The sequence below is a fragment of the Pieris napi genome, chromosome 5 (assembly GCF_905475465.1).
Source record: "Pieris napi chromosome 5, ilPieNapi1.2, whole genome shotgun sequence".
Lineage (NCBI taxonomy): Eukaryota > Metazoa > Arthropoda > Insecta > Lepidoptera > Pieridae > Pieris > Pieris napi.
This window is the reverse complement of record NC_062238.1, coordinates 7,665,688-7,684,872: the sequence shown is the minus strand read 5'-3', so window position 1 is coordinate 7,684,872 and position 19,185 is coordinate 7,665,688. Positions and strand designations below refer to the sequence as shown.

General features: G+C 31.1%; 5 protein-coding genes across 7 annotated transcripts; 1 reads left to right on the top strand and 4 right to left on the bottom strand.

Moving 5' to 3' along the window:
• Positions 1 to 603: 603 nt before the first annotated feature.
• LOC125049727 lies at positions 604 to 3,451 on the bottom strand. 2 transcript variants are annotated; one of them, XM_047649165.1, is made up of 6 exons: positions 2,988 to 3,451; positions 2,636 to 2,914; positions 2,044 to 2,149; positions 1,328 to 1,449; positions 956 to 1,017; positions 604 to 768 (listed from the first exon to the last, which is right to left on the bottom strand). In XM_047649165.1, exons 1-6 carry the CDS (start codon positions 3,183 to 3,185, stop codon positions 693 to 695), a joined length of 843 nt encoding a protein of 280 aa, XP_047505121.1. In that variant the 5' UTR covers positions 3,186 to 3,451; the 3' UTR covers positions 604 to 692. The 2 variants fall into 2 exon arrangements, with proteins under 2 accessions (XP_047505121.1, XP_047505122.1); XM_047649166.1 differs by having other exon boundaries at positions 1,334 to 1,449; positions 2,988 to 3,446.
• Positions 3,452 to 4,533: 1,082 nt separating this feature from the next.
• On the bottom strand, positions 4,534 to 6,295 carry LOC125049723. Its single transcript, XM_047649161.1, has 5 exons — positions 6,163 to 6,295; positions 5,939 to 6,078; positions 5,381 to 5,633; positions 5,033 to 5,268; positions 4,534 to 4,929 (listed from the first exon to the last, which is right to left on the bottom strand). The coding sequence occupies exons 1-5, from the start codon at positions 6,176 to 6,178 to the stop codon at positions 4,597 to 4,599; spliced, it is 978 nt and encodes a 325-aa protein (XP_047505117.1). The 5' UTR covers positions 6,179 to 6,295; the 3' UTR covers positions 4,534 to 4,596.
• Positions 6,296 to 6,721: 426 nt separating this feature from the next.
• LOC125049718 (probable basic-leucine zipper transcription factor P) lies at positions 6,722 to 9,146 on the top strand. Its single transcript, XM_047649152.1, has one exon. It carries the CDS (start codon positions 7,109 to 7,111, stop codon positions 8,654 to 8,656), a length of 1,548 nt encoding a protein of 515 aa, XP_047505108.1. The 5' UTR covers positions 6,722 to 7,108; the 3' UTR covers positions 8,657 to 9,146.
• Positions 9,134 to 10,346, bottom strand: LOC125049726. The gene is made up of 2 exons (XM_047649164.1): positions 10,010 to 10,346; positions 9,134 to 9,763 (listed from the first exon to the last, which is right to left on the bottom strand). Exons 1-2 carry the CDS (start codon positions 10,272 to 10,274, stop codon positions 9,162 to 9,164), a joined length of 867 nt encoding a protein of 288 aa, XP_047505120.1. The 5' UTR covers positions 10,275 to 10,346; the 3' UTR covers positions 9,134 to 9,161.
• Positions 10,347 to 11,009: 663 nt separating this feature from the next.
• LOC125049721 (zinc finger protein 723-like) lies at positions 11,010 to 16,908 on the bottom strand. Of its 2 annotated transcripts, XM_047649156.1 has the most exons (8): positions 16,542 to 16,906; positions 16,275 to 16,404; positions 15,997 to 16,129; positions 15,660 to 15,799; positions 15,072 to 15,187; positions 14,188 to 14,389; positions 13,282 to 13,400; positions 11,010 to 12,574 (listed from the first exon to the last, which is right to left on the bottom strand). In XM_047649156.1, the coding sequence occupies exons 1-8, from the start codon at positions 16,613 to 16,615 to the stop codon at positions 12,415 to 12,417; spliced, it is 1,074 nt and encodes a 357-aa protein (XP_047505112.1). In that variant the 5' UTR covers positions 16,616 to 16,906; the 3' UTR covers positions 11,010 to 12,414. The 2 variants fall into 2 exon arrangements, with proteins under 2 accessions (XP_047505112.1, XP_047505113.1); XM_047649157.1 differs by lacking the exons at positions 11,010 to 12,574; positions 13,282 to 13,400; positions 15,072 to 15,187 and having other exon boundaries at positions 14,264 to 14,389; positions 16,542 to 16,908.
• Positions 16,909 to 19,185: the final 2,277 nt, after the last annotated feature.

Here is a 19,185-nt window from a genome sequence, read left to right as displayed (position 1 = left end):
GCCTTTAAAGCATTTGAAAGCATCTTAAATATTATTTTCTGGATCTGGTTATTTTGTAAGTTAATGACTGACTATTCTTTCTTGTCTAATACTACATTCCCTAAGGGTCTTTTGTGCCTACTTTCTATCTTTCAATTTGATTTTCGGTTCACTCATCCGAGGATTTCCATGTTCCTTGGTATATATCCATATCTGAGAACATTACTTTTCACTACCAGATAAATAGTCGGCTGTCGCAAGACTGATGTATTACGCCGTTACCATTTGAATTCGCATAGAGGCTATATCTTCGAATGCTAGATCTGAATATATCTTCTCTTCCTACTTGAGCATTGAAGTCTCTCACGATGAGCTTTGTATCAAATTTCGAAACACTATCGTACTAATTCGAGATCGTCTCAAAATCCATATTTTTTCCTGAATCAGGTTTCAAGATCGTTAGTTCGTATCATATTCCTATGGAGATATTGATATTGTACGTAGCATTTTACGTGGACAGATTAGCTACGCTATACTACTACAAGTGAGTGTACTGTGCGCACAAACAATTCGTCTCGAAATAATAATTTTCTTGGCCGGAACATTTCTAATAAAATGACATGATATTTCAAATTTATTTTTATTAAGGTAAATACTTAGAAAAAGTACAGTTACACATGGCATAGTGATAAATAATATAAAAATACAACTAATCAGTCTCTGTTTGTGCGACGCCACCAAGGAACTCCTAAAATTTCATCCTCTTGGGATATTGATGAAGTAGTAGGTCTGAAAAAATTAATGTTAACAGTAAACATACACGTCGAGTGAAAATTTCTTCAAGTTTTTCGAAGGCGGGTATAAAGTTGGACTACACTAATTATTTAAACATAAATTAAATAGTTAATTGAACATAAATATCCAGAGGTGAACTTATTAGGCTAAAAAAGTTATTTAATAGTTGATTTTATATTACCTATAAATTTGACTACGAGGTATTGTGGACGGTATTAAGGGAAAAGCCGGTGCAGGTACTTCCTGAAATAAATATATAAATTGCAAAACAAAAGTATTTACATCCTTATTACATTTGATTCAACTGTAATAAGTGCCAAGATTGCTTCAGTTAAATGGTCTATTCAGAACAAATAATCAGCGAAACATGCAATTGTGTGCCCACTACACACACACATTTTTAAGCATCTATCAAATGAGTAAAAAGACTTAAGTTACCATTCATAATATTAGTCCCTGGACTGCTTTTTTAGTTATAAAGCCGATTTATATTATATAATTTAAAAATATAATCTAATTCTAAGCAGCTGTTATTTTATATGTATGTACAAACATAAACCTGAATTGACTGCATGGGAATGTGCATGTTAGTCCTTAGTTTCCGCTGTCTTATCTCTCTTCGAACACAACATTGTACTCCAAGTAACACTCCACAGACACAAGATGATAGGCAGCCTGCAAATTGTTGCTGATGTATAATCTATATGTTGTCTGATCATAGAATTCATCGTATGAGGCAAGAAAAATTTGCCCATATTACGGCAAATGCTAGTGAAATTGTTGATACTGATCTATGTATGGTTTGACAGTGAATTATTGCTGATGAAAAAATAAAACTAGTCAAAATCTTAAAGACAGGTAGATTTGAAGGTTTAGGCAGGAGTAGAAATTGAAATGGAAGTCAAGACTAATAGTGATATACTATTACTACCTCCTCAATCCTCAATCAGAATTCTATTGTACATAGCTAAATAAATAAATAAATAAATAATAGATAGAATTAAAGAAATAGGTTATCTAACTCATTTGAAGTATCAGATCAAGTAATTATCTAAAATTATCAAGGCTACCAATAGAATACAATCAATGTACACATATACTTTTACGGTTTTTAGTGTTTTGTCAAAAATATTTGAATGTAGTTTTGATCATTAATATTATTACAAGTTTTACAGCAACTAGGGTGCATTTCCTTTGGATGCAATTGAAAAATTCCACCAAAATATATTTTGCATAATTTACTTTGAGACTTCAATTATAAAAACTCACCAATATATACTAGAACTCCTAGGTCGCCATTACGATTTGTTCTTCTTAAGACTATACCAGCAATACACAATGAAATGCCAGTCAGAATACCCACTACAAAGATAACCTAGAAGAAATATAACCATAACTTGTTCTACTTTATCAGAGTATCATTGGCATACATTAGCATAATATAGTTAGCACTAATACACCAATGAGACAGTGTATTAGTCATTACTATATGCTTAAATAATAAAAGTAATTCATTAAAAAAAAAAATTATAAAATGGGGAAAACATGCTGGTGGCATACCAGATGTTAAATAGCACCGCACACAAACACTCACTCTGCCAGAAGGCTCACAAGTGTTCATTCTTTCAAGAATAAGTACTTGTAGGACCTAAAGCCCTATAAAAACCCTCACCAACAGCTAGTTCCACATCATGGTTTGCACAACACAAAATGTCTTAGGAAATGGTTCATATGTGGAATGAGAGATAACATGAACAGAATCAGTTAGAATTCTGGCTGGACATACAAGGATGAAATTTAGCTACAGCTATTAATCCATACAGTTCCAAGCACTGTGTAATATGGGAAATATTAGTTATACCTGTAAAATATAATAGCAAACATATTCGAATCCAGGGCAATGTCCACCGCATGCTCCAATAATTGGCACTTCTGGGCTGGCTGATGGCAGTGAAGGTATCTGTTCCATTACTTGATTTAGCTCTTGTGGGTGTAGAGAAAATGAAGAGGCACATGTTGGAAATGTGTAGGTACTTGTTGGTAACATCATATCCCCTCTTCTTATGTTACTCCACATGCCAGTTCCATATGGGGTATGATAAACTGGTGAAGGAAGCCCAGTCTCTTTGTATTGAGGTACCTAGAAGTAATTTAATTGCAAAGTTATTGTATAAAAAAGATATAAACATAAGAAATTTTTTAGATTGTCTTACATGGTAGAGGTGTTCAGGTGTGGATCGATCAGTAGTTTGACCTACAGCTGGCGTGTTTACATCTTCCGCCCATGGGAATTTTGCTCTAAGTCTCGATGCTGTCGCAAACTGTTGTTCACTACGAGGAACTACCGTTGTTTGATAAGGATGTACATTTCGAGACGAGATAATCGTACCAAACTGCGATGTTTGCTTCATCTTATAATATTAGGGTAACGTGTTTGATACTGTAAATGTGTAAAAGCCAACACTCCATGTGATTCTAAGATCTATAGATTCCATTAAAATAGATATTTAATAACACACATGAATGAGGCAAATTATATTTGTAGTAGAACATAATTAATATAATATTATCACATATTATTTATTTATTTAAGCATCTAAAACACCATTACACCAGACTCCAGAGGAAATCCTAAAAACATTATTATTATCACAGACTAGAAATTATGCTGTATCCTGACAGATATGAGATTCGTATATATTTGTAATTAGAATCTGGTTACCCTTAAGCAGTGTTACCAGATCACCTTATGAACAAAAGTAAGATAGTAAAATACAATAGTAGAGAACTAGAGAACATACACCATGATTACCGCTATTCATTTCTTAAAATTTACTTTATTCATGTCTAATCAATAAGGTCTACGTCCATCTGTTCGTTCTTTATTTACAATTTATTATTATATTATACCTTCACGTTTCATGCATTCATTCGTCTCCTTTTATTTCGAGGGGATAGGGGTTAGTTTGTAGTTTCGTATACAGAGTACAAAAGTGAGTAGAGGACAAATCTGGCATGTCCAGGGTCGGAATATTCAAAAACAATTTAAACGGTCTGCCTAAACTGTGACACCTAGCGGCTTTAAGTCAAGAACTGGTGGCAATTAGGTAAAGTGAATGTTTTACTCTAAAAACCAAGAAAGAAGATCACCGCCATACTTGGCTAAAGTTGCCGTCTGCGGACCGTTATCGCTGAAATTTGGCATGACGCGTTTTATACAGTCGGGCAGCACATCAGTGTATCGGAGATTGGTCTCCATTTCCAAGTTTCATAATACGAAAGAATCGACGGTCCACCCATACTGAATACAGGGAAGGTGCTTGAACAAACTTTGATCAGCTGCTTAGGGCGGTAATATAGAGCCGTAGCTTAGTATTACATTTTTTAAATTTACGAATTTTGCCTTGTTTGTGCCCACAGTACACTCACTTGTAGTAGTACAGCGTAGCTAATCTGTCCACGTAAAATGCTACGTACAATATCAATATCTCCATAGTAATATGCTACGAACTAACGATCTTGGAACCTGATTCAGGAAAAAATATCTATCTCTCTTTTTTGGATCCTACAGCGCACTTTCAAAATAGGGTGTTCGCAAATGGCAACACTAAACGGACTTCATAGTTCATTTAAAATTTTCATAATTATTGCATGTATAAAGATTTAATAGAGGTACAAACTAAAAACTACAAAACGTGAGAAAGCAAGAGTGTTTATCTAATAACTACTAAAGATCGTAAATGATATAAAACAGCAACATAATAAAAAAAGTTTATTTTATCTGCATATTTACAAGTTTTAAATATATTTTTCACACTATAATCAAATATAAAAATTTTCATCACATTTATATTTTTCTTTATAAAATTCATATTTTTCTTTGAATGGTGGCTCAAGAGTATTTGTGCACCTAGGATTTGAGTGGGGACCAACTAATATTTCATAATAACTTTCATAGGCTTCTTTATCACTATAGGTAAAGTAACAAGCACGACGCGTTGGTGCTACTTTACCTGGTATTATATGACCATTCTGTTTAACACGACCAATATACATTGTCTCTCGCTCATAATCTGTGAATCCTGCAGCAATAGCTCCAGCTGGTATAATTGATTTTTTTGTTGGTACCCAGGCACAATCGTGACCACAGAGAATCTAGAAACAATAAAAATCTGTTATATTCCCTTTTGTATATTATACTCACTAGCTCAAGGGAAAAAAGCTAAAATGTATAATATAAAAATCTACTTATATTCACCTCAAATACTGTTTTTAATTGTGAATGTCCTTCCCATCCTATAAATCCACTTTTCATGGATGGTACAAACTTTCCAGGCGTTAATGAACCCTCATGCGGTGCTCTCATTATATAAAGAAATTCATTTTCATATCCACCTATTACTGCACCATATGGCAATTTACCATCATATGGCACCCAATATGGCTTACCACCTATAATTGGTTTTAAAACAGGTCTCTCAATTCTAGGTGGTACTGCAAAATACAAATATTTAAACAAAAATATTTTATATTCAATTGATTTATATGTTATCTTGGTTATCAAACTAAGAAAGTTTAAGAAACTTTTCTTTTTAAAGAAACTTACATAGTAACTTCCATTGTAAAGTATTTTTCTGGTTACAACCAAAAAATGTGACATACTTTAAATTATGTTTTGTAATTTCTTTGGTAAATATTAATTCTGATTCCCCAAATTTGCTCAATTCAATTTTACTACCATACCAAGTCAGGCAAAACTTATGAAATTTATCCTCTTCCAAGATTCCAGGTGTTGATGTTTCAACAATTACTTGATTCAATTCGTTAACTCCAGTCTTACCTTCTTTGTCTATAAAAACCTGAATGGTAAAAAAAAACAACATAGTGATACAATAAACATGTACAAAAAGTACTTTTATAATATTATCAGTGGCAGAGCACACCATTCAGTCTTTAGGGTATTTAGTTTCATAACATAAACAATGTGAATATAATGATCACACAATATTTTGTACCAAATACTTTAACACCTTTTTTATAAGATACTTTTAGTGTTTTACATTTTGCTTCTTTGATAAAATAGTTATGTTTATTAAATGTATATTAAAATATGAAGTCTTTTTAACATATTGTGTTGTTAGTGAAACTAGATTGTTATAAATACCCAATGGTCTATATTGAAGAATCCAATTTCATCGGCTAACCCAACCATAGCATATCCTGAATTTCCTTTAACAGAAAATATCACAGATTTACTGGTAAACTTATAGAATCTTCTTTGGTGGTTTCGTATTGTAGAAATTTCTATAAAACATTTCAGTTGTTATATATGTTTGAAGACCAAAACCAAAATCATGATATTATATTTTATTGATAAAAATGTATCACCAATAATTTCACCCATTTTGTCACGAATTCTAAGTTGATCTTATTTATGTTTATACTTTATTATATCAATTCACAGATGAATTTGAGTATAGCAATTAGATAATGTATGTTTATTGTTTTCCTTACAGTTCACAGATTACATATATGTAAGTAATCCTTGCTAATGGCTATTGCAATTTGCAATATTTTGTTTTTCAATGAATTTATATACAAAAAAATGTATATCTACTTGAACTAAAACGAGAATTAAACATTTTCGTTTTAGTTCAGGGGCTGTACTTAGTGGTGCTTATGGCATGAAATCTAGCTTCAAATTTTAATCCTATAAAAATTTTGAGCCTTCTCATAATTTTATTCTATGATAACAACCTTGGCATACGCGCTGCCAGGTCATAAAATCTCAAAAAAAAAAAAATGGCATACGCGTAAAACTTCAATTTTAAATTGACAACATTATTTGACAGCTCTTGGAACCACAGATTTATTTACAAGTCAGATAGACTAGCATAATTAATGGAATGGAAATACATTTAGTATTAGGTTTATAGGTTAGATAGTTATTAGTTATATGTTTACAACTTGATACATCTTGAGTTGTATCATTTGTGTTTGTGTAGATAACATTCTTTAATCTTTTGAATAAAAAAAGAAACGGAATGCCGCTTGCGTAGATCAAATATTATAAGTATAACTTCATAGTATATAATAGAGGTCTACTTCAATGTTCTCTACATTGAAGTTAAGAATAATTTTTATAGAAATATGAACAAGTTTGTGATTAAAAAAATGTAATTTGGGTGTCGAAACTTTAAAAAAAAAAATTAAACAATGCGGATTCAACTACTATTTAATTGAGATTAATTACTTACATCCTTGATCCTTATACAATGAAAAGCTCTACTAGGATCTAGATATCGAATAATTCTTATCTTAACCCAAGCTGACAATGAGAACAATGGTTGGTAACGGATCCTTGAAAAGTGATGTGTCAAATGCAATGGATGATTCTGAGAATTCAATTCCAGCCGCAAGCAATTTTTGTCGGGACTTCATTAAAGGCCGATGTAACCGTGAAAACTGTAGATTTTTTCACGAAATTCCACCAAAAACTCATCTTAAGGAATTGTTTAAATTTTGCCACGATTTCCAGAATAAAGGATGCTTTCGAACTAATTGCAAATTTTTACATTGTACTGCAGCAATAGAAGAGCAATTTTACACTACTGGCTTATTTCCTCGTGACCAAAACAATTTACCAATTTGCCAAGCCTTTAATAATGGAAGTTGTTCAAATACTGAATGCAAGTTTTTACATATACCTCAAGAGAAATCTAATGACATAGGCCTAATTTGTAATAGATCAGTACCACCACCAATGTTTGATAGACCTCCACCATATTTAAGAGATGATACTTTACCACCAGAGGCTAAATTAAGAAGATATGCATTTCAGGATACAGGGCTTGATAATAAAGTACTACATACATCAAGCATTTGTTCAAACTGTGAGCAATTAAACCATAGGGTTAAGTTATTGCATGACAATATAAGTGTTTTGCTTAAGAGAGTAGCTGATTTAACAGAGAAAAATATTCAGCTGACATCTATGAATGAGTTTTTATTAGAACAAACAAACTCTGTTAGGAGTGACCAACCTTGTGTTATAACTTCAAGACATGGAGCTTCCGCTCCAGTTTCATTAGCAACTGTGAGTGTAACACCTGTAGTAAGCTTAGCTGGTGCTCTACCAACATTGGTTCCAGCAGCTGCAACACCAAATCTCACTTTAGCACCAGCTGCTTCCCAAGCCCAATTGCTTACACCTGCTCCACAAATTCTTACAGTTAGTACAACTCAACAGTTAATGGGAAATTCAGGGGCTCTTATTGTAACAAGTGCTGGTGCCCAACAATTAATGCAAGTAAGTGATTCAGGAACTCTTATGGGTGGCGGGCAAACTGTTGTGGCTGTGACTCCTGCTCAACTTACATTGGCCCCCCCTACTCAGCAGTTATTGAGTAGTGGACCACAGACTGCAGTGCAGCACATTGTACAGACCTCAGCTCTACAACCTCAATTGCCTCAACATCAAGCCTCTCAATATGCACAGCAATCAGTGCGACATTTAGCTGCTGCTCAACAGTCAGCTCAACATGTTGCAGCTCAGCAATCTGCACAGTTGGCAGCACAACAGTCTGCACAGCTGGCAGCACAGCAGTCTGCACAGCTAGCAGCTCAACAGTCAGTCCAACATTTAGCCCAGCAGTCAGCTCAGCATCTCGCTGCTCAGCAGTCAGCTCAACAGTTAGCAGCAGCTGCACAGCAATCAGCCCAACAGATTGTGGCACAACAATCTCAGCAGCCGCAATTAGTGCATCAGAATTCAACACAGCAAATTACAATATCTAGTACAAGTCAACCTATGGCTTTGCCAAATTCTCAGGCACAGACAATTACATTCCCAATCATATCCCAAAGTATTTTACCCCATTGAAGCCCTACGGTCCAGTAATTATCATATTTGAAAAACTTAAATTAGGACTACATGTAACAACTAATATATGTCTATAGAATGTGAATTTATAGTATATTTGTAGGTCATTATGTGTATCTTATGTGTTGTGGTAGCCTGTAAGAACTTATACAATATCTCGTCAAAATAGTCTACAGTTGTTAAATTTATAATACTGTGTTCATACTTTAAAAAGACTTTGCTATACATACATAAGGAACCACAACATTGAAAGTGTCTAAACCACTGAACACAATCTAATTCTAATTTGGTATTTCTTCTATTTATTTAAATAATGACTATTAATTACAGAATATTGTTCTTAAAACATATTTTAAGTGATCCAGTTATAGACTCTGTCCCTATAACATCTGTAAATTTTACTTTAGGTAAACCCGCATTACATGATTGTAATTAAGTAGGTAGAATTTAATGTAATTTATTATTAATTAAAAGTGATTGTCTTTTAAAATAGAATTTTTATTAATCATGTATTATTGCTATGATAACATTCAGCATTCTTATTGTCATATTTGATTAATTTACCATAAGTTCCAAGCACTAAATTACTAGAATAATCAAATGCAATAGCAGTTACATTCCCGGGGACATTATCTACGTTCTTCAGAGCGCCCGTATCATTTTCATGGAGGTACAATAACGTTTCACTGGCGACATACACTGTGTTTTTATGGAAAGAGATTTGCGCAAGTCCATCATATGTAAGATTTCCAATGAGTATTGGAAATGATAAATTCGATTTTAGAACGAACAGTTTTTCTTCTCTGATGAAATAAAAATTATTTTTATCGTCAATTGCAACTTCATTTAGGGCTTCCAAAGTTTTGAATCTAATTTTTTTTTCGCCCGACAGTAAATACATCTGTTCTATACCATCAGGACTTTCTGTTATATATTTGTTACCATCTTTATCCACGAATAATTCGTTTGGCTTTATATTCGGAGAGGATATAAGTTTTGTATCTTCGGAATCATAATTGTAGGCAAAAATTCCTTTGCCCGTGCCAAAATATACCATGGAGTTTTTATTATCCACAGCAATAGAATAACATTGTCCAAGGGGAAGACCTACAACAAAAAGATACTAGTCAGTTCATGTACCTAAATAGAAAACGTTGATCAAAGATACGTTAAAATTGGTCTAGTGGTTAAGGCATAAAATTAAAAAAAAAAAAACAATTTTTCTTCATGTGTTCACGGACATTTGAAACCAATCGCCAGGAGGTGAATGCAATTAATTTTTTTCTTTGGTTTGAGTCAACAAACATTATATACACCTTGACAATCTTACTTCTAGTACCTATGTAGTCTTACCTTCAATTCTTTCAGGGACAGTTGAATTTGCTTTTATCATTTTCGCCTGAAAAAAGTATCCATCTAGATTTCTGCCCGATTCAATGAAAAATAAATTTCCAAATTTATCGTAATGTGTTTCCGTTGGAAATGCGTCTCCTATGTTATAAACTTTCGAAGTGTTATAATGGTCCTTGTCAATGGTTAAATCAGATCCACATCCATGATTTGGTAAATCAAAAGTATGTGTTTGTACAAACCATAAGAATATCAAGAGTACCCTCATTTCTTTTCTCTTCTTAATCACAGTCTTTGCACATGAGTTACTTGTTAGCCAATGAATCAAATAATACTTTGTAAATATATTTGAAGCAAAGAATGAAGTGAATGTCCCTATAAATTGCCATTAAGATAAGTTAATAGGTAAACACTACCGGGGAAGTTGACACAATAAAAATATTAAATACTAGTACTCCGCCATGTCTTCGCACAGACAAATAAATCTGCGTTACAAAAAATGTTTTTAAGCGACTAACTATCCCTATACATTTATTAATTCAACGGAAATCAGATTTAACATTTCCTAAATATATTAACTACGCCATGATACACAAATTATATTGTTTAGTATTTTGGATACGGCCCTTTGTGTATTGCGATACAACTATTTAGATAATATAAATTTTCGGTAACATTTTCATTTGAACTATTATTTAGTAAGACCTAGAACCAGGGAAATTTTCCAAGAAATTCGTGACGATATTACCATTAGTATAATTTTATATGAGATTATTCTATCTCTATCATTGACAAGTTTCGTAGCGAGGGTACGGCTATTACGAAAATAGGTTACGTGGTCATTTTCGTAAGGACCTTTTAACTTTTTTTAGGAATCAAGTATAAAATAGTGCAGCTTTATATAGAAGGAAAGAACTTTTAAAATCAGTTAAGTAGATACAAACAAATATACAAAATCAAATAACTTCTTTTAAACATTAAATAAACACATTAATAAAAACAATATGGTCAATAATCTTCAATTTATTAATACATTATCAGACAACGTTACAGAGTTGCGTTATCATCATTATTATAGGGCATAATGTTGTAAATTTAAAAAAGTGCAATATATAAAAACAATCATTAATACGAGAAATAATGATTTTATACGATCTATTTAATTTGTAATTTCTAGGGTTTAATATTATTGTTGTTTAAAATTTGTAATGTCATGTTATTCACGTATTTTTAATGTTGTTTTTAAACTTATAAATGAACAATGAAAGACAAACGGAACGACGATAATACAAAACATTTGAAATTTGAAACGCGTTTAATAACTCTAATGACTAATTTATATATTATTAAAAAAGTGATGTTTCTGAATTCAAACTTTCGATACAATTTAAGAATTCAGATCGTAAACTTTTCGTGTAACACGCACATACCATTCCATTCGTTTGATGAGGAACAATATTGATATACACATTTTTTGGTCATTTAGAAAGACAATGTCAAAGTTTTACCAGTTTTTATGAGGCTTTTTGTTAAATTAAAAGTAGAGAATATCTGAGAAATTCACATGTTAAACAAATTTATCTACACCTAAAGCGGCAAATTTTTTAATAGGTATCAGATGTACAATCAATTAAGTATAAAAAAATCAAATTAGAACGCCATACTAAAAGTACGAACACTTTTTTTTTAATTTAACTTTAACGCATATATTATATGCTATTTTATTTATGTACTTACTTCATAAAAACTACATCAGTATGATTGCTTTCTTAACTTCTATTTGACTAAAGTACCTACTTGTGTGTATTTTTATGATGTGTTGTACAGTCTTTCTTTTCTTTCTTTCTGTTTGTGTGTCTCTTCATCATAGCGTCAACACCATTTGACAGAAACACACCAGAGTTCTTAGTGAATGATGCAATTAGTGGGCATAGTGATGCAAAAACTGGGTAGTTTTTATGAATAAGGGGATCGAGATTTATAAAAAAAAGGTTAACATTATTAACATTACATATTATATTAATTAATTCCCTCTTGATTTTACCTAAACAAGCACGACCATTTCTGTCTGCAAAATAATTTTGTTTATTTAGGTTAGTTACTAAACGAAATGATTACTATCAAACGCATAAATATCATTGGTAACCTTTTCAAGCTATTACAACAATAATATACATTAAAAGTCTTGTTTTTTTATTAAAATAAATATATTTCAGATACACTTTCAACTTATATAATCCAAGATAAATTAAGATCGTGTTATCTATACTATCCTCATCATTCCAAATCATAATTATCATGAAATAGATTTCAATATTAACTTAGATTGAAATATTGTTTTAGAATATGGACCCTTTTAAATACTCTTAGATAAATCTTATAAAACTTAAAGTAGGTAATCAGTTCTTTTAATTGGATAAATGTAAGTAATTATCGAGAGGCATATCTTCACATGCGTCATTATCAATAGGATTTTCTTCAGTTTGACATTGGAGGTACGACGGCAGGCGACCGTGTCTTTCGCCCTTAATTTTATGAACTTTATGTCGATGCCCTTGGAGTATTTTCCTAAAAATATAGGTTATATAACGTTCCTCCATTGGAAAGACAAAAATTTATATTTCATGAAAATTCAATAATTATTTGTTATAAAGGCAATCGAGTTAAGAAAAAATTCACAGTCTCGAATTCCAGACACGTCCAACAAACGAACTAACAGACTAGTACGGGAGGTAGCGACGTTTTCGTGAAAGAATTTTAGGTCAGCTGATTTTGTGATATGTCGTCCTTCTTGCACTTTCGAGTTTCGAGACTTTTTCATTTTAATTCAAGGCTTAACAATCGAATTAATGTCTGGAAAATTAATTTTTAATTTTTCTTAACTTTAAATAACATAAATTACAGACATTATAAAATACTTTGAAATTTTTATAAAAAAAAAACTTAAAATCGCGTCTGGCACATAGTTAGATTTGTCAAAAATGTCGACTTATTTAAAAATGAAAAATTCAAAATTACGCTTCTAAAAATGCTTATAAAATCCAGGATTATTACCTGGACAGGTAGGATGCGCAATAATGAACGCAACCGCTACCGCCAGCCAGATAGCCCAGACTCTAACCGAAAGTGCAAGAAGGACGACATATCGCAAAAGCAGCTGACCTAAAATTCTTTCTTTTCCAACGTTGCTAGCTCCCGTACTAGACCGTGTATATAAAAGTCAAACCCTATTTCACAAATAATTTGAACTTTCTAAATATAAGCTAAAAACTTACTTAGTATTAAACTTCTTAAAGCAAATATCGCATTCAGCAGTCCCTTGTCTCAAATGTATGTCTTTGATGTGCTTGTTCATACAATGTTTTGTCGAAAAAGCTTTCTCACAGTATGAACACTGAAATTAAATTCAACAATCAAGACATGACACATTTTAATTATTAAAAAATGTGTTTTGCATAAACAAATAAGGAATGTAGAATAATAAAAGCACCGAAAGGTCCGCTAATATCCAGAGACACAAGGTGTTTTAGACAAGTATTGTTACAGACACTATATGAAACCCTCTGCCCATTTAAGTATTTCTGAACCGATTCCTTAGTCAGAGGACCCTTGTCCTTCAAGAAAAATGTGTATTCTTAAAGGTCAACGCACATGCGATCTGTTTGGCAGTGTGTCTATGGACGGAGGTACCACTTAAAATTAGATGCGCCTCTTGTCCGCCCCCTGTTCTATTAAACAAATAACTAACATCGATCATGTGTCGAAGGACAGTTATCCGAACGTTTAAGATATATATGTGTCTGTGTCGGGTAATTACTTGACACAAACACGTACAGACTATAAGATATGAACCGCACAGACAAAATATTCCTGCGAACATGTCAAATGTCTTTTAACGTTTTTTTTTTCGGTCCTCAGCGTATTGCGTGCGGCATCGTGATCGTAGACTTAAAATGACGAATACAATGAAATGGGTTTAAAATGGTGACATTGGTTCTATTACAATATTTGAATATTGAAATAAAATAAAATAGATAACCTATTTTAATAAATTTAAAATTATCTAAAATAATTATACATAACTTCAATGCGGTAAAAAAGTGTTTTCTTTAAATGTGTAAAAGTTATGTCAATAAAAGACAATACTAATTTCTTATTCTTACATTAATTGTTTAAATTACCTTATGCGGTCGAATTTTACTATGGACGTGTTGTATGTGTTTGGCCAAATTACTAGAGGTGGTTGTAGCTTTGGGACATTGAGTACATTTATATGGCTTATCTTTTAAATGGCTACGTTTGTGCACTCTTAGTAAATCGACCGTCCTCCCTCTATACGGACAAACATCACACTTAAATGGGAACACGTTGACATGTGTGCTTCTGTAAATACAAAATTATGATTATGTATAGTATTTAATATTTGTCTAAAAAATTATGTAAAGTTTCTCACTGAATACTGCTGTTTATAACTTGAAATGGTTAAACTCAAACTCAAAATATCTTTATTCATGTAGGTAAACAAGTACACTTATGAATTGTCAGAAAGAAGTTAAATTAAGTAGTAGTAAGAAGAACTGGCAAGAAACTTTCCGCCACTCTTTTTAATCGCCAAGTATTGTCATACAAATTGTTTGAAATGGAGCAAATCAATCCCAAGGATTAAAATCATTTAAGTATTCGTCAAATTTATAAAAAGCTTTATTGCTTAATTTTCAATAAGAGAATAATATGAGGTATGCAAATAATATTCGTGAGTATCATGTTAACCAAAGACAATGTTAAATACGTATCTACATATTAAGAGTGACGAAAACAAGTTTTATGAATTATATTTTAGTCTGCGGTGTACGCAATGGAAGGTGATAATAAAAACAGAATATTTCTTTAAAAATAAATAGAAATTTGTTTATATTTAATCCCAGCCACTTAAGCAACTAGAGCGAGAGCGATAGAAAGCTCTATGGGCGTTAAGTTTTTTTTTTTAAAGAATCAATTACTGTTATATCCCAGAGTTAAACGCCATGAACGTTAAACTACGTCAGAGGAAGCAGTGAAAACTTACTTGTGATTTAAAAGATTTGCCTTAGTCTTTGTTACTTTTCCACAGATATCACATAAAAATGTTTTCTTCTCCCCATTCACATTTTTACATTGTCTGACGTGTAAATTAAATAATTTCTAAAAGAATTTAAATTAAACATAGTATTTTCATTGAAATTGTAACTTCAATTTAACCCTATTTAAAAATATACAATAAGAAATGTTGTATGTGTATTTTTACTTTAATTACAAAAATTGCATAGGAATTTAATTTTCTTAGTTATATTATAATATATGAGCTATGTGCGCACTCTAACCTGAGCCAACTCTGTAACTTCCAACAATGCCTCAATAATAAGTTTTGTACTATGAGGTCTCAAGGTTGCGACTTCAGCGAAATATCACATCAGTGAGTATGAAAACATCGCTGTCGCTATTGGAAGTTACAGAGTAAGGGCGCTGCTCAAAGTATGGTTAAGGAAATCTTCCTTTCTATGGTACAAAAAATAACAGTGTATGGCAGAAAAGTTAAGAAGACAATCAAATGAACGAGTTACTATTGACTAGTTTTATTAAACATATTAATAAACCTTAAAAGAAATAAACTTACCGCATTTAAAAACTGTTTGTTGCATGTAGAACATTGCCAAAGGTCCAATTCATCATCAGAATTTGCAGGCGATGGTATGTACACGTCTTCTTCTTCACAGGTTGTAGGAAAACTTTCTTTTTCATTACAAGCTATTTGCTCTATAAAAATAAATGGTTCTCTATAATATAACTAAACTATGTTTAATGCTTTGAATTCAGTTGCACATTCTATCTAAAGTATCTCTTCCAAAAGTTAATGATTACCTATTCGTAATACATGTCTTGGAGGTGCATAGTACTTTAGTTAATAAGTGTTCTGTGAATGTTATTTTACTATTATGGTATAACTACACTACCTGTTTTAATGGACACTTCAACTTCAAGCCTCTTATTATTTTTTTGACACATCTCCCGAAACAGAATACAGCTCTTTAAAAGTTGATAACAATTTTGACAAATGTGTTTTGAATGATCATCAAACTTACTAATCTGAAAAATAATATAATTTATCATAATGAAAACAAACAGTTAAATATTTTTTAATTTAACTTTGGAACACATATCCTTAGTTATGCTTGGCACATGATATTGATGAATGTACCAAGATATTTAAATTGCTAAAATATATACTTACCATAACACCAGATATTTTCTCAACTTCTTCGGATATATTAATTTTATTAGAATTATCAAAAATTTGAATGTCAGCCCTCATTTTATTACATATTCGACAATGCTCATATGATTTCTTTCTTTTTGAGATACTGTAATTAAACACGTTATGTTATTAAAGGGTTTCTACCTTAATGTAATACATTCATTTACGATTCAAGACACTGAGCGACAAACAATATTAAGCTTTCTTTTATAATTTGTTTAGAAATTAAATAAATATACTTACACCTTGTTTACTTTTTTTTTCTTTTGAGTTGCATTAGCAAACAACACAGATTTTAAAAAGAGAAGTGAAGTCATAACTTGTTATAATTCAATTTTATTATACTAAAATAATTGCTTCAAAATTTAAATTGAGTTAAAGACATTCTATAAAAAAATATTACACAAGTAAATAAATACAATGTTACACAAGCTTCAATTAAATTCTACGCGATTCGTCCTTCTGATTAATATAGAAAGTGTATGGCACAACGATTATTTATTTTTAATACAACACTTTTATTTAATTAGCAAAGTATTTTCATTTTGGAATACCTAAACGTAAAAGTAAATAAGTAACGGGAGTCCATAGACTATAGAACAGAATATAGATAGCTCATAGTAGATATAGTTCTGGGGGTCTAGCCAAGATGGCTTAACAGTAGTGTATGTAGAAAGTCGAAAACTAAATTTGTATGAAAATGACAGCCCGTGTCGACAGTCGGTAGCCTAGGCCCTAAAGGCGTGAGTCGGGATACAATAAGCGACGCCATGACAGTGCTACGAAAAGACACACATTAACGCTTACGCTATTCGGTAGCCAACGGCCAATTAATGTTTCGGCAGTGTAGAAAAAACGGCGTTTCTCCGCCATGTTTTAGCGTGATCTCAAAAGCTGCTGTTTGCAATAATTCAGTACAACTATTGCCATCTTTAATCGCTACCGTTTTAAAAACATGTCTTATTTTGGACGTTTTAACGAAATGATTTTAATTTGTTATCTGTTTTTTTTAACTTTCTCGTGTTTAGAGTTTTAGTTTTTCAATGAATCAATGCGAGGATAACTTAATAGACACAGATAAATATGAAAATATCAAGAAAATCAGCAAATTAGTAGAGGTAAATCCTAGTTATATTGGATATCTTTTATTGATATTTATATTGCATGTAAGTTCATGAAATTGTTCTTTAATTTGAAAAATATATATATGTACCATTTAATATTGCATATATTATATAATCACAAAGAAAAATGATTGTACATTTTATTTGTATATTTCAGATGAGAAAGCAGTCACTAATGAACATAATTAGAAGTTCTAAATACATTTTATTGTAATTATAATAGAAGCTGATAATGATATAATATTGATTTAAATTAATCAAATGAAGTGGATTTATACTTTATGAACTTTGGAAATATAAAATCTAGTGAGCAATACTAAGTAATGGTAAGCAGATATTTTCTTTAATTATTTACTAAGTCAATATACTAGAGATATCTATTATAATATTGTTAATGAATGAGAAGTTTGAATTCAAGTCCCTTGGGAGTTACTGACATTGTTTGGTTATTAAAAACTTTAATTGACAATAAGCAGCAAAGTGACAAATTAAGTATATTTTTAAGTTTAGAATTAAGTAAAGAGTTTTAATATTAAAGTTACCTATTGAACAAACCTTGGACCGATCTTAGTTTAGTTTGTCAGTTTTCTATTTGATCAAAGTACTAACTAAAATATTTTCTTTTCAGAAAAAGAGAAGCTAATAATTACAACTTAAAATATTTAAAAAAACCACAAATGGACAAGTTTTACTAAAGTCTTATCTTTTAATTAATTTTAGTGTTAGGTATATTATGTACCTGAAAATGGGGAATGAAGCATTTTATGAATAATGTAAAAAATAAGACAAGTGGAGTATGAAATAATGGTTGGTTAAGTAACATTACCTCATGAACAGGAAACAGTAACTGAAACTATGTTCTTCCACATTTAATCTTAATAAGTTCAGCAGTTTGAATGTCAATGAGATATTATTATAAACAAACTGGATTTGTAGATTTTGGGAAGAATTATATCTTTAAAATACCTAACTATTATTATTTACAATTGTTGTCTTAAGGAAACAATCAGGATGTATTCATAGTAACTGTAGGTATCATAGTAATTTTATGAAATCATCACAACATCTAACGTTAGGTTTTATGAATTGAACAATTTTTTGTATATAACAGCACACAAACAAGATACCTATTGACTGCTGCAAATTAACACTTACATTTATTAGTTAATTATCTACATATAAAAATATGAATAATTGAATACATCTACATTAGGTAGTAATGCATTGAATTTGGTGCACCTGTGTGTGTTCAGTAGTAATGTCTGTATTGTTTAATAAGTTGTTACATATGCTTATTTTTCTATGTAGACTGCACTATGTTAAGGAAGATATTTGGTGCCTTATTTTAATAAAAAATAACCATAACTGAAATATTTTTATTTTGCTACCTATTTTTTTAATATTTCTAACTATTAGTAGGTACGGGTCATTCATATATGCATTATCTGTATATTCTTGTAAAGTAAACTAATATTATTAACCACTTTACACTGGCTTTTCCTACTAAAGAAGACAGGTAAATTACCAAAAATAAAACTGACAAATACATAACATACAATGTTTATTCATTTCTTACTTAAACAGATTTTGCATTTACATATTCACTAGTAGCAAATCACTGATATAACCAAAAGTTTATTGACATAAATATTAACTTAAAATCAGCATCAAACTTAAATTTATATCTAAGATGTTGGAGCATCAATATGGAATCAAAGGTTGAGTAAGGGTTATAATTTCATACCAGACTAAGTTTCTATTTT

Bases quoted from the DNA above. Each gene is read 5' to 3' on its own strand.
- LOC125049726 (XM_047649164.1), bottom strand. From the start codon at position 10,274: ATGAGGGTACTCTTGATATTCTTATGGTTTGTACAAACACATACTTTT. The intron at 9,764-10,009 runs GTAAGACTACAT...TTTTTGTTGTAG, and splicing joins TGTCCCTGAAAGAATTGAAG to GTCTTCCCCTTGGACAATGT.
- LOC125049723 (XM_047649161.1), bottom strand. The intron at 5,634-5,938 runs GTATTTATAACA...TTTACCATTCAG, and splicing joins TCTTCAATATAGACCATTGG to GTTTTTATAGACAAAGAAGG. The intron at 5,269-5,380 runs GTAAGTTTCTTT...TGTATTTTGCAG, and splicing joins TTTACAATGGAAGTTACTAT to TACCACCTAGAATTGAGAGA.
- LOC125049721 (XM_047649156.1), bottom strand. From the start codon at position 16,615: ATGACTTCACTTCTCTTTTTAAAATCTGTGTTGTTTGCTAATGCAACT. The intron at 16,405-16,541 runs GTAAGTATATTT...GTTTAATTACAG, and splicing joins AAAAAAAAAGTAAACAAGGT to TATCTCAAAAAGAAAGAAAT. The intron at 15,800-15,996 runs GTAGTGTAGTTA...TTATTTTTATAG, and splicing joins TGAAGTGTCCATTAAAACAG to AGCAAATAGCTTGTAATGAA.
- LOC125049727 (XM_047649165.1), bottom strand. From the start codon at position 3,185: ATGAAGCAAACATCGCAGTTTGGTACGATTATCTCGTCTCGAAATGTA. The intron at 2,915-2,987 runs GTAAGACAATCT...AATTACTTCTAG, and splicing joins CACCTGAACACCTCTACCAT to GTACCTCAATACAAAGAGAC. The intron at 1,018-1,327 runs GTTTGTACATAC...TATTTATTTCAG, and splicing joins TGCAGTCAATTCAGGTTTAT to GAAGTACCTGCACCGGCTTT.
- LOC125049718 (XM_047649152.1), top strand. From the start codon at position 7,109: ATGAGAACAATGGTTGGTAACGGATCCTTGAAAAGTGATGTGTCAAAT.